This window comes from Acinonyx jubatus, chromosome C2 (assembly GCF_027475565.1).
Source record: "Acinonyx jubatus isolate Ajub_Pintada_27869175 chromosome C2, VMU_Ajub_asm_v1.0, whole genome shotgun sequence".
NCBI lineage: Eukaryota > Metazoa > Chordata > Mammalia > Carnivora > Felidae > Acinonyx > Acinonyx jubatus.
The window spans coordinates 151,807,814-151,822,299 of record NC_069384.1 but is presented as its reverse complement, the minus strand read 5'-3'; the positions used below and the strand labels follow the sequence as shown (position 1 = coordinate 151,822,299).

The window sequence follows — 14,486 nt, the reverse complement described above, 5'->3', positions numbered from 1 at the left end:
GGAACAGGGAACTACAAAAATGACCAGAAAACAGTTAACAAAATGGCAACAACCACATACCTGTCAATAATTACTTTAATTGTAAATGGTATAAATACTCTAATCAAAAGACATAGGGCGACTGAATGGGTTAAAAAAATAAGAAGACATAGATGACTGTAGTTGCCTATGAAAGACTCAACTCAGACCTGAGGACACACACACACACCGAAAGTAAAGGGATGGAAAAAGATATCCCGTGCAATTGGATACAGACAAAAAGTTGGAGTATCAACACTTACATCAGACAAAATAGACTTTAAAACAAATCCTATAACGAGGCAAAAAAAAAAAAAAAAGAGACAAGAGACGTTACATAATGAAAAAGGGATCAATCCAAGAAGAAGCTATAGCAATTGTAAGTATCTATGCACCCAACATAGAACATCTAAATATATGAAACAAATATGACAGGAGAAATTGCCAATAATGCAATAGTAGTAAGGGACTTTAACAGAAAATCAACAAGGCAACAGCAGCTTTGAATGATACATTAGACCAGATGGACTTAAGAGATATACACAGAACATGGCATCCAAAAACAGAAGGATACACATTCTTTTCAAGAGCACATAGGACATTTTCCAGGATGGATCACATCAGGCCACAAAAATAGGCTCAATAAACATAAGAAGATTATAAATCGTATCAAGAAACTTTTCCAACCACAACACTATGAACCTAGAAATCATCTCGTAAGAAGAAACAAAGCCACATACGAGTAGGCAACCAATGGGTCCGTGAAGAAATCAAAGAAGAAATAAAATGCCTAACAACAAATGAAAATGGGAACACAATGGTTCAAAATTTCTTAGGACACCGAAAAAGCAGTTCTGAGAGGGAAGACGATAGCAATACAGGGCTACCTCAAGAAACAAGAAAAATATCAAACGATCTAAATGTCTACCTAAAAGAACTAGAAAAAGAAAAATTAAGAAACCCTAAAATCAGCAGTAGGAAGGAAATAATAAAGAGTAGAGCAGAAACAAATGAAATGGCAACTTAAAACACAGTAGAAAGTATCAATGAAACTAAGCTGGCTAACTGAAAAGACACAATCTATAAACCTTTAACCAGATTAGCCAAGAAAAAAAGAGAGAGAACTCAAAATAAATGAAAGAAAAGTTAGAACTGACACCGCAGAAACACAAGGTAGTTAAGAGACTACTACAAAAATTATATGCCAACAAATTGGACAACCAGGAAGAAATGGACAAATTCCTAGAAACAAATAATCTTCCAACACAGAATCAGAAGGAAATGGAAAACATGAACAGATGGATTACTACTAGCAAAACTGAATCAGAAATCAAAAACGCCTAACAAACAAATTCTAGGACCATAGGACTTCACAGGTGAATTCCACCAAACGTTTAAAGAATTAATTACAGACCAATATCCCTGATGAACATAGATGCAAAACCTCTCAACAAGATATTAGCAAGCTGACTTTTAAAACACATTAATCACCATGGTGGGTGGAATTTATTCCAGGGATGCCAGGATCATTCAATATCCACAAACCAATCAACCACAAACACCACATTAACAAAACAAAAAACAAATTTCATATGATAATCTCAATACATTCAGAAAAAGCATCTGACAAAATTCAATATCCATTCATGATAAAAACTCTTAACAAAATGGATACTGAGGGAACATACCTCCACACGATAAAAGCCGTATAAGACAAACCCACAGCTATCATACCCAATGGTGAAAAAATGAAAGTTTTTCCTCTAAGATCAGAAACAAGACAAGGATGTCTACTCTCACCACTTTTATTCAACATAGTACTGAAAATCCTAGACACCGCAGTTATACTAGAAATAAAAGGCATCCAAAATGGAAGGAAAGAAGTAAAACTCTATTTGCAGATGACATGATAATAGAGAAACTCCTAAAGACTCCACCGAAGAACTATTAGAACCAATTAGTGAAATCAGTAAAGTCGCAGGATACAAAAATCAATATGCAGAAATCTGTCATATTTCTATGCACAAATAATGAACTAGCAAAAAAGAAAAAAAATTCCACTTATAATAATATTGAAAAGAATGAAATACTTAGAAATAAATGTAACCAAGGGGTAAAAGACCTGTACTCTGTCAACTGTAAGACTGATGGAAAAAATTGAAGACAATGCAAATAAATGGAAAGTTATATCATGCTCATGGACTCGAAGGATTAATATCATTAAAATGTCCATACAACACAGATCAATATACAGATTCAGTAAATCCCTGTCAAAATACCAGTAATATTTTCAACAGAACTAGAACACATGACCCCCCAAATTTGTACGGAACCACAAAGACCCTTTTTCTCAAGCAATCTTGAAAAAGAACATAGATGAAGGTATCATAATCCCAGATTTCAAACTGTACTAAACAACTATAGTACTAAACAACTGTACTAAACAACTATACTAATTAAAACAGCACGGCACCGGCACGAAAACAGACATATAAAGCAATGGAAGAGAATAGAGACCCCAGAAATAAACCATTCCTATATGGCTAATTAACCTATGACAAAGGAGGCAAGGATACGTAACAGGTAAAAGTCTCTCCAACAAATGGTTTGGGGACATCTGGACAGCTACCTGCAAAACAGGGAAACTGGACCACTTTCTTACACCCTTTCTTAAACTAACTGGATTAAAGACCTAAACGTCAGACCTGAAAACTCATAAAAGAAAACACGGACCTATTATCTCTTTGACATCAGTCTTGGCAATATTTTTCTGAATCTGTCTCCTGAGGCAAGGGAAACAAAAACAAAAATAAACTACTGGAACTCCATGAAATTATAAAGGTTTTACGCAGTGAAGAAAACCATCGATAAATGAAGAGGGACCCACCAAATGGGAGAACATATTTGGAAATGATACATCTGACAAGGGGTTCACATACAAAATATATAAATAACTCATACAACTCAACACCAAACAAAACAATTCAATCTAAAGATGGGCAGAGGACCCGAACATTTTTCCAAAGAAGAAATACAGATGATTAACAGACACATGAAAGGACATTCAACATCACTAATCATCAGGGAAATGCAAATCAAAACCACAATGAGATGTTAACCTCACACCGGTCAGAAGGACTAGGATAAAAAAGACAAGAAATAGTGAGGCAAGGATGGGAAGGATTGGCAAGGATGCAGAAGAAAGGGAGCCCTTGTGTACTGTCGGTGGGATTATAAATTGGCACAGCCAGAATGGAAGGCACTATGGATGCTCCTCAAAAAATAAATAAGTAAATGTAGAAATACCACGTGACCCAGCAATTTCACTACTGGGTATTTACCGAAAGAAAATGAAAACACCCATGTGAAAAGACACAGGCATGCCTATGTTTACTGCAGCAGTATTTACAATAACCAAGATAGGGAAGCAACCTAAGTGTCCATCAATAGATAATGGAGTAAGAAGATGTGGTTTTCTCTCTCTCTCTCTCTCTCTCTCTCTCTCTCTCTCTCTCTCTCACACACACACACACACACACACACACAAATATTACTTAACCATAAAAAGAGAACAAAATCTTGCCACTTGTGACGTGGATGGATCTAGAGAGTATTAGGCTAACTGAGCGAAGTCGGAGAAAGGCCATGGGATTTCCCCCGTATGTGGAATCGAAAAAACAAATGAACAAAAGAAACAGACTTATAAATACAGAGCACAAATGGGTGGATGCCAGAGGGGAGGAGGGTAGAGGGATGAGTGAAATAGGCGGAGGGGATTAAGAAGTACAAACTTCCAATTATAAAAGAAATAAATCATAGGGATGAAAAGTACAGCATAGGGAATATAGTCAATAATATTGTAACAACGTTGTACGGTGACAGGTGATGGTGACGCCCATGGTGAACGCTGCATAATGTACAGAATTCTTCAATCACTATGTTGCACACCTTAAACTAATACATTGTCTGTCACCTATATTTCAATTAAAAATAAAAAACTGATATCCATCACCTGTATTTCAATTTTAAGAAACTGACCTTCCTTCTTTTATAAATTAATGCAGCAATAAACAATGATGGTTTCATCCAAAACCACCTGCGAGGGTTTAGAGATTGAGGGAGGTGAGCAAAAAGGCAGGTCCGACCCTTGTCCTCAGGTTACCACCTCGGTGCGCAGGCACGAGAGACAGATATGGAAGAGATCTTTGCACCCAGTGCCACAGTGAAAACACAGATTCGCAATTAATTCACGGGAACGCAAGCCTAACCTCAGGAAAGGCTTCGTCCCAGAGAGGGAGGGGGGAGAAAAGGAAATCATCAAGTGGGGTCCTCAGGGCTCTAACTTTCCCCAAATGAAATGCAAATCTGTGTTTAATTTCAAGGATGTTGTAATAGGCAGGGCCAAAGGCAGCAGAACCTATTAAAAGTTTTAGGTATTTATTCCAACTCAAAGAACTACAGTTGGCCTCCTGAGCTCAGTAACTCACCAGCTCTAGCTATTGCCATAGTCTCCGTTCCATAGCTACTCAGCTTTTAATTTGAGTGCAAAGCTCAGGGGGACGAGAGAAGCAGCTGGTCCCTCAGACAGGAGTCCTCAAAGAGAAACAGATCAGGTAACAGCAGAGACTGGCAGAATGCTGCCCTTCTCCAGGGAAGGGAGGGAGCCTGCCGTCAGCCACTTCGTAGATGTTGAAGATGCAGACATAACCCTAGCGACCGCAAAGTAGCCATTGTGTCCAAAGCTAAGAAGTACAGGATGCCCCCAGGGAGGCAGGGTGCATTGAGGGCAGGCCTCTGATAATAATAACTTAGGCCTTCCAAATTAGGACCGAGTTCTTGACTCCGGAAATGAGGACAAGTAGGAACAAGATGTTGAGTCTTAACAGAGCGCTTTGTTTTCTGAGAGCAGAATTCTCTCCGATGCAATCCCCTCCTCTTAAGGAAAACCATACATTTCTTTGGGGTTTTGTAGCAGGGAAAAAAAAAAAACCAACAAAGGCATCCGATGCAGCGCATGGGTCTTAGGCGGCACAAACGCCGAGACCCTCAGGGTCTCCATCTTGCCTGCCCAGGGTTAGGGGCCAAACTGCCTTGTGGAAAAGTGCTTTTCCCCATTTGTGGATCTGGAGAGACTGGATCATCTCCCGGGCACACGTTTAGATAACGCACAAGTGAAAAGCTGTAAGTCAAGACGAAAAGCGTGGCAAATGGTTTGTTCTCACTGAAAACAAAAATGAACTCTGATTTATTTATCCAGGCTTCAACAAAACATTTTTCTTGTCTTTCAGTACTAGCTTTCTCACCCAATTAAAAGAGCACTTGACGAGCAAGGCACGGATGCACAGCAGCACGGCTTTCGCTAGTGTGGAAAGTAAGATGGTCTGAACAACGATGTCACTCCCATCCTCAGTTTCCCCTTCAGAAACAAGGCTCACGGCTGAGACAGACTTTAGACCAGAGGCTTACAAATGACCCTCCCCCTGCAACTATTTTCTGGAGGCCGCTGCTAAAATAAAATGAAGCATTGTTTTCAAATCTGCAGGAGAGTAATTACTTTTTTACTCTTGATTATTTTCCTGTTACAAATGGTCTTTTAATGCCATCTATACCACAAGTGCTATAATTAGCGTGCCTGCTTTTCAATACATTTATAGATACGGTTATGTTAATCCACTGATATTCCAGGCTTTACCTCAAAAAGCTCCCAGATGTTCTGTCCCCTGGTCCAATGGCGATTTCTCAATTTGTGAGGAATCCGCAACGGTGGCCACCCTAACAGACGAAGCACAGTTCTTCAGGGACAAAGACTCTTGTGCCAACACTAATTGCCAGCGCCTACTCAGCTCTTATCACCTGCCAGACTGAGTGGTTGAGTCTTCAGATCAGCCCGACAAAGCAGGTGTGTTTTCCAGGGGGAGAAAAAACGAGGTTCATGAAGTTCAAACACACGTGGAGAGCCACACTGCCGGGAAGAGCCTGAACCTTGATTTAGAACCGAGGCTTTCTGGCCCCAGAGCCTTGACTCAGAGCCACACTGTCCCAAGCAGAGATCGAGCAAACGACCACTGATGGTTTGATCATCGGGACTCAGCCTCCAGACTGCCGATCTTATTCACACTGAAACTCCTTCATCTAACTCAGTGCCAGGCACGTAGTGTTTATGGAAGAAAATAATAACCTCAAGGCCTTTAGCACTTAGAAAATCAGGAAACAGCCCACGAGTCAGGCCGCTGATACTGGAGGCCAAAGTTAGAACTGTGTGAATCAGAATTGCTTTACTTCACATGAGACAGGGAATTTGGCCACCAGGACATGAAAAACATCCATGGTAGATTTCCTCACAATTCTGTGGCTGTGATTTTACTTTGCAACCCCCTTGCAAATAAAGACATCGACTCTGGTCTTACATGCCACCAAGGAACACCACTGTCTTGGGTTGGGCTCTCTAGAAGCAGAACCGGAGACAGGGATTCAGATACAAATGATTCACTGGGCAAGAGCTCTCAAGAGAAATCTGTGAGAAAGAGAAGGGAGGAGGACAATGGAGGGGCAGGGAAGAAACGAGGAATCCAGATGGGTTCTCTGGAAATGCTAGCTTTGACCTGTTCCACAGGGGGCTGTAAGACATAAATAAACTGCGGCAACACCCGTGCCTAAAGTCGGGGGTGGGGGTGCTGGCCTTTTGCACATCCACACCAGTTAGTTATTGGCTACGGTCAGCCCCAGGAGAAGAAATGTACAATCTCCCGTTCCAGGCACTCCCAGCCTTCAGGGGAGACAGCTGTGAGCCTTCACCAGCCAGTGGAAACTGGGGGAGTGGGTTGTGGTTAAGGGAAGTTTGGCTGGGCACCAAGCATCTACTGTAGCTGTTACAGAGACTTGATCGTTCGTTGGATTCCTGTCTACGAAAGAGCAAACATTACGGATTCAACAAAATGCAACAAGTCCCTATCTGCACCGGGTGCTTGTTTTATGCTAAGGCTACAAAAATGAACAAGCCGCTGTCCTTTCTATGGAGAAAGGATATGTATATGTATACACACACACACACACACACACACACACACACACACACACACACAGAATTTCAGATGAGGAGTACCATAAGGAAAATTAATCAGGCCAAGGTTAGAGGGTGATCTGTAGGGCAGTGACTGCTTCAGAATGGGTGGCCAGGGAAGCCCTGTCCGTGGACGGGCTATTTGAGCAGAGACTGAATTGGATGAGAAGGAAATAAGCCACAAGAAGCCCCACGAGCACAACTTTCCTGGCAGAGGGAACAGCAGGTGCAAGGCCTCTACGTTGGAAACAAGCTTGTTAGCATCAGAGCCCTGAGCAGAAAAGAAGTAACTAAAGCACAGGGAGAAAATTCGAGCACGAGTCCTAACACGGAAGTGCAAAATAGAGGGATGACCACAGTCCGTCAGCACAGGTAAAGGCTACGCATCGGTGGCAATTTTCTACATCAGATGCTAAAAATAAAAAGATGAACAAGCTGTGGTCTCTGCCGTCAAGCAGGCCACAGCTTAATCCTGATATATATGCATAATCCTGTGCTTCATATACATATAAACAAAGATTTTAATTCACAGGACAAGTGCTGTGGGCTATAAAAACACCAAGAGAAAAACACTGGATGCTGCCTGATTATGGCAGTAAACACCCCCCAGAGGGGATGGAGGTTTTGGGTAGGGCCTTGAAGCATGGGTAGGAGCTTGCCGAAGGAGAAACAGAGGATATGACATTCCAGGAAAGAAAACAGCATGAGCAAACGGTACTAATCTGTAAGGTCTGGAATATCTAAAGTACACACAGCATATAGAGACTGGTGGAAAGGCAGGTGGTAAGAAGAGGGAAGAGGATTTGCCAATTTACCTGGAAAGGCAAACTCAAGCAGCTCTAAAGCAGTTGCCTGTTTTATTATTGTCCTTTAAACATCACCAGAAACTATTAGGTCAAACTTGGCTCCCAAGACAGCACTTCTCAAGCGTGGTGTGTGAACCACCTATATTGGAATCTCTTCCAGCCGTTTTCAAAATGCAGGTTCCTGCACCCCCACGCCCCTTCCGCTTTTCTTAGAAATTCTGGGTTATCATCTTTATCTAGAGGGCATATGCTTTCTACAATTGAAACATGCCTTCCCAGGTAAAAGCGAAATTGGGCCTCCCATTCTGGTTATTTCTAAGATGGATGTATATTTGCTTTCCACCGTATTTTACAACAGCAGGAAAAAAAGGGTTTGGAAAAAAGCCATTTTAGGAACTGGGAGGAGAGAAAACTTGCTGAGTTCTGTGGCTGGGAAACGTCAGCACCATATAGATTTCGTTTACTCCTCACAACAGCCCCCTGAGTGCCGGACTGCAATTATTCCCATTGGACAGATAAGTAAACCGAGGCTAAGAAAGGTGAAGGCACCCCGTCCAGGTTACAACGACGACAAACCCCTGCAGGAATTCTTGGGCAGAGGGAGCCCGCCCCGTAAGTCCTTCTGAGGGGGCTGCTTTAAAGTCGGGCAGTCGGCCCCCATTTGGACTAGCTTCCCCGGCCATCAAGGCTCCGAGGGGTCTCCTGGTCCCCGCGCCCGTCAGCCAGGCGTCCCCTGGCAAGGAAGTTCACCTGCAAGTGTACCTGCTGCGAGGTCTGCTTTAGGTTCAACGTGCGCATGAGAGCAAGAGACGGCTGGGAATTGGGTAGACGCCTGGAAGCCCCCTGCCCACGGCCCCCAGCCCCCTCAGAGACCAGGGGCCAGGCCTCTCCCTACACCCGCCAAGCTTGGCGGTTTCTGGGCTCCCCGGGCAGCCCAGGCTCGCACATGCGCAGTATGCACCCTGTCGACTCTGCGGGGGCCGCTGGGGTCCTGGGGGTTTGTGGAGCTGCGGTGGGTCCCCCAACACATCTCTACCCTTCTGGGTGGAGGCATCCCACCACCCCGTGCAACCAAAGCTCTTTCTTTTTTTTTCTTTTCTTTTTTTTTTTTAAGGTTTGTTATTTTTGAGAGAGAGAGAGAGAGAGACAGAACCGAAGCGGGTTCCAGGCTCCAAGCGGTCAGCGCAGAGCCCGACGCGGGGCTCGAACCCACGGACCGTCAGATCAGGACCCAGAGCTGAAGTCCGATGCTTAACCGCTTATCCCACTGGGCCGCCGGGCGCCCCCCGACCACAGCCCCCTCGAGGCTCCAGCTTTCTGGTAGCGCGTGAGCACTTACCCGATTTGGACTCGGAATCAGGTAGAAGCCTGTACCCCACCGACCAGTTTCCGTGACCCGGCCTCTCCAGGTGCCTCCCCTGGTCACGCTCGCGGCTCCTCGACCTGAGCAGCGCGTGCCTGCGCAGTACACCCCCACCCGGCCGTCCTTGAACCTTCGGGGGCGGGTGGGGGCGGGGAGAGGCCAGGCCTGCGGCGCCCAGGGCACGCCCCAAACGTCTGCACAGCCTGCTGGGTCGGCGGCTCCCACAGCTGTAAACCGTCCTGAGATTGGCAGCCTGAAGGTGGCAACGTGCCTGGCGGGGTCCCCCGCTCCTCCGGCCTTCAAGGCTCCCAGGTGTCCCTTATGGGAGGAGAGCCCAGCTGGTCGGCCAGGCTTGCCTCCGGCCCTGCCTTCGGGGTGAATACGCGCCTTCCTGTTAAGTTTGGGCTTGGAATGAGCAGATGCCTGACACTCCCAAGATCCAGCCACTGTGTTCCAGCGTCTCCGGCCGCCCAGCTTGTTCCAGATCCTTCTCTTCCCTGACCTGCAAGACCCGCGCACGAGCACTCGGCACCTAGCAGGACCAAGCTTCTTCCTGTCACCGAGCATCACAAAGGTGAGAGATCCAACATACATAGAAAAATAATTACGACCCTGAGCGTCAGGGGGCGCCTGTCGGTTAGGCATCCGAATCCTGTCTTCCCCGCAGTCCATGATCTCACAATTCCTGGGTTCCAGCCCCCAAGTGGGGCTCTGTGCTACCGGCTTGGAGTCGGCTTGGGGTTCTCTCTGTCTCCCTCTCTCTGAACCTCCCCTGCTTGCTTGCTCTCCCTCTCTTAAAATAATGAAAAAAAAATTAAAAAGAAGACACTGAGGGTCTCATAAATACAGAGAACAAACTGGTGGCTGACAGAGGGGAAGGGAGGTGGGGGATAAGCAAAATGGGTGCATGGGGAGTGGGAGGTACAGGCTTCCAGTTAGGAAATGAGTAAGGCAGGAGAATGAAAATACAGCGCAGGGAATGTAGCCAATGGCATGGGAATAGCGTTGGATGGTGCCACACTTGTGGGCACAGCATTCCCGCAGAGACTTGTCAAATCACTGTGTTATACACCGTCGACTAAGGTAGCATTGGATGCCAACTCTACCTCAGTCAAAACTTTTAAAAGACACGGAGGGTCGAAGGCAATTCACCCGAGTGTATTAAGATGTCACCTGCACTACTCTTCAGGGAGAACAAACTAAGTGACAATGGAATAGTAGTGAAGAATGAGGTATTAACTATCAGATGTTTTGCGTGCGTTGGGTTGGCAAAACATTTAATATGAATAGAGGACCGTGAAACACGTTGTGTTGCTGGGCATTGTATGGGAGAAGGCCGTTGGCCAGGACCTACAAAATATCGTAGAAGAACGCACCCCTTGACCTGGAAATTCTATTTCAGTCTTGCAGAAAGACTACCACGTCACTGGCTACTTAAAGTCAGGGCCCCGCGCAAAAGGAAAATTCAGGAACCTTGTTTAAATATGATTAAGAACTTCAACATAGCAGGGTGCCTGGATGGCTTAGTCGATTAGGCACGTGACTCTTGATTTTGGCTCAGGTCATGATCTCGCAGTTCATGGGATTGAGCCCCGCCTCGGGCTGCACACTGACAGTGCAGAGCCTGTTTAGGATTCTCTCTCTCCCTCTCTCTCTCTCTGCCCCTCCCCTACTGGCCCACATGCACCCTCTCTCTCTCTCTCTCTCAAAATAAATAAATAATCTTAAAAAATTTTTTTCAATTTAGCGACAGCAGAGCATTAAACTAAAAAGGGACGTCTTCTGAGCACAAAGCCCTCTTCGAAGGCGTAGATCTCAGGTCTATGAAAGCATCCTGGTTACCGCACGCACCAAATGGCATAGTCTAAGATGTGCACTGTAGACTCGCGTGTAATAGAAAAAGAAAGGAAACATCTTGAATGCCCAGCAAAAAGAAAATGGTTAAATTAATTTTGGAATGAATGCCCACACAATTATTTATTTCCATTAAAAAGAATGAGCTGTGTTTAACCACACTGCTAAATAAACCAAGTATGCCTCCCCCCCAAAATGGCCATAATTAATACTGTTTACAAGGAAAAAAAGAGAGACGTGTGTTCATAAACATCAATAAAGTGCCAGGAAAGGAGTGGATGGACACACATAACTTCTCACAAGGTTGGCAGAGACAGGGGGCTAGGATGCCCGTGTTCTTTTCATTAGTATCATTGGTGTTAGGAATGTGACCGAATACTAAATGTTTTTAACAGAAAAATTATCGTATAAAATTCCCGGATAATTGGGGGAGATAGAGCTAGGCACGCTGAACAAGTAAAAGCAGAGGAAAAAAAGCTAAAAGGCATAAGATTAAATAATAAAAACTCTAAAGATGCTGTGAGACTAAGATTCTCAGATAATGAAAACAAGAACCGTCACTTGTAACTTAAAAGAGCAGAGAAGTTAGAAATAGATACCGGACAAAAATAAATACGTTTCGACAGGTAACGGCGTTTGTAGGGATCAAGTATAACTCAAAGCAACAATTATTAGATGGGGAGAAAGAATTATTTTGTCAGGAAAAAGGTACAAATGTCTAAGAAAGACATAAATGTCACGAAGTTTTATGTACCGAATACCATGCCTTTGAAACGTATAAAGCAAAATTATTAGAAATCCGAGAAAACCGTCCAAAACAGCAGGATAGCTCATGCTCCTTAGATTGATGCTATATCAAATCAGTATAAAGATAGACATACGGTAAAATAATGGCACTGAGAATGCACATTCAGAGGCAGCATAATACAACAGCGAAAATGTGGTCTGCAACCCCTTGGCCTACAGCAGAATCCATTATCTGCCGCTTACCAGGTGTGTGACCTGGGACAAACATTTACCTACCTGTCTGTGCCTCAGGTTTTTCATCAGGTAAATCTGTCCAGGAAAAAAAAAAAAAAAAAAAAAAAAATATATATATATATATATATGTGTGTGTATATATACACACACACATATATACACACACATGTATATTATATATATACACACATATGTATACATGTATGTGTATTTTATATATTTATATATATTTTAATATTTATATATTTATATATAAATTGTGTATATATATATATATATACACATACACACAATAATGCTTAAACTATATAATGTGCTATGTAAAATAATTCAGAATTTTTGGTTAAACGTGTGAAACTCAAGGACACTATACATGATCAGAATTGGTGGCAAAGTATAAAAGTGGCCGCTTACTGTAGGAAGGACTGAAAGATTTATCTCCCATAAAGAGCAGTTCTCAATGATTTGTGAATCCTTCAAACTATGCAAGGGTAAGGATGAAAGCTATTTGAGCGGAAGTGGACAGGGATGGAGAGCTTTGGAACTCGTATGTAAACTGATACGAAAACTTGACAAAGATGTTAAAAAACGCACACGCAATTTACTGGCAAATTTTGATGTAAAATTTCCTAAGGGGAGGGGCACCGGGATGCCTCAGTCAGTCAAGCCCGAGGCTCCTGGTTTCCGCTCAGGTCATGATTTCATGGTTTTGGGAGTTGGAGCCCCATGCAGGGCCTGCTTGGGATTCTCTCTCTCTGCTTCGCTCTCTGCCCCTCCCCCACTCATGCTGTCCCTGTCTCTCTCAAAGTTAATAAATAAACTCAAAAAAAATTCCTAAGGAGGTAAAGAGTACACTTACGATGAGCACTGAGTCACGTATAGAATTGTTGAATCACTGTGTTATACACCTGAAACTGACAGAACGCTGTGTGCGGAATTTTAAAAAATAAAATAAATACCTGACACATATTTTACATAATGCTTTTCTAAATAAAAAAAATAAGTGACGGGGCTCCTGGGTGGCTCAGTCGGTTAGGCGTCTGACTCCTGATTTCGGCTCAGGTCACGATCTCACAGTTGTGAGTTCAAGCCCCACGTCAGCTCTCTCTCTCTCTCTTTCTCCCTCTCAAGAATAATTAAAATAAGAAATGTGACATGATAAAAACATCCTAATTAATTTAGGTAAATGTTTCTAACAATATCTTAAAAGTCTAAAACCCCCATTACAATTTTAAGTACAATTTATTCCGAGAAGCAAGCCTAATTCAAAAATTTAACCCCACTAATGTTATCATCAGCTAGTATTTAATACAAGACAGATGAAAATGACAATGCTATTATTACACTAGGTTTGGCCCAACAAACTGGTAAACGTTTCAAAGAACTGTCATACATGATAAGGTGACCTTTAAAACCAATGTACAAGCTCCTCTAAAAGATCACTCAAATGAAGCCACACCCACAGGAAGGAGTGAAATGGTGTTTGTAAGGACCCCTGAGCCAAAGAATGCACAGCATTTGAATAACTGCAGGGGACCCCCTGTGCCTCGGGCCCCCAAGAGCAAAAGGGGAAGATGTGAGACAGGAGATTGGACAGGAAGCAGGGGACCAGGCGAGAGGGCATAGTATTTCCCATGCATGGCTCTCCATAAACGATCCACAGAGGCCTGTTTCTTTCCTGGGCTAACATTAATGTACATTAACTGACTATTTAAGGCGTGGTGTAGTAGGATTTGCCATTTTGTTTCAGTTTTTCACTGAGCATTTTTATCATATGCCCTGTCTCCTCCAGTCATCCCACTTCAGGGTTGCCTCTCATTTCTGTTTTGCAGGAAAGGGTGAATTAGTGATGAGTTGGACGTACATGACCCACTCAGCATAAATCCTGCCGGGAGTTCATTTTCCCAACGGGTTTTTGCAGGGTAACTTGACGTGGGTAGCAGCGTTTCATAACCCTATAGATACGTGTACATAAACATGAGCATGCAAATGCCTATATATACATATCCAGACACCGGTACATGACTGTGTACACGGAGTGAGCTCCACGTACATTCGGTCATGCGCTGAGGTTCCTATCAGTTGCCATAATTAGTTCAAGGAGGCACAGCTAGGCGCAGCAGATTTTTTATGCTAGGCTGCACAAGTCATTTGTCCGATTATACTTGCTTGTTCTTTCTGGGGTAGCATCTTTTGCTCAGGGATGTCCCCGTATTTAGAAAGCAGGTGACTCAAAGGACCATTCTGGAAATAAATGCGGGTTCCAGGTAACTGGCAATAAAGAAGTGGAGATTGGCAGTTAAAAAACAAGAAACGAAGCACTTGTGTTCCAGAACTTTAATGAGTTTTGACCTGTGGCCTCAAAGACCTGCTGTGGCCTAATGGACACTCCTATTGGTGAGGA

The 14,486-nt window shown here is 43.6% G+C and overlaps 1 protein-coding gene across 4 annotated transcripts in view; it reads right to left on the bottom strand.

Moving 5' to 3' along the window:
* The window catches only part of LOC128315341 (uncharacterized), a 139,654-nt gene extending 129,825 nt beyond the window's left edge, over positions 1–9,829 (bottom strand). Inside the window, exon 1 of one of the 4 annotated variants that reach the window (XR_008298094.1) lies at positions 8,647–8,781. Coding sequence is in view for 1 of the 4 variants with exons in the window: in XM_053221713.1 (XP_053077688.1) it covers positions 9,224–9,814 (591 nt within the window). In the remaining 3 variants the exon portion in view is untranslated. Of the gene's footprint in view, positions 1–5,710; positions 6,704–8,646; positions 8,782–9,223 lie in introns of those variants that run through there. The other 3 variants (XR_008298093.1, XR_008298092.1, XM_053221713.1) reach the window with 3 other exon arrangements.
* Positions 9,830–14,486: the final 4,657 nt, after the last annotated feature.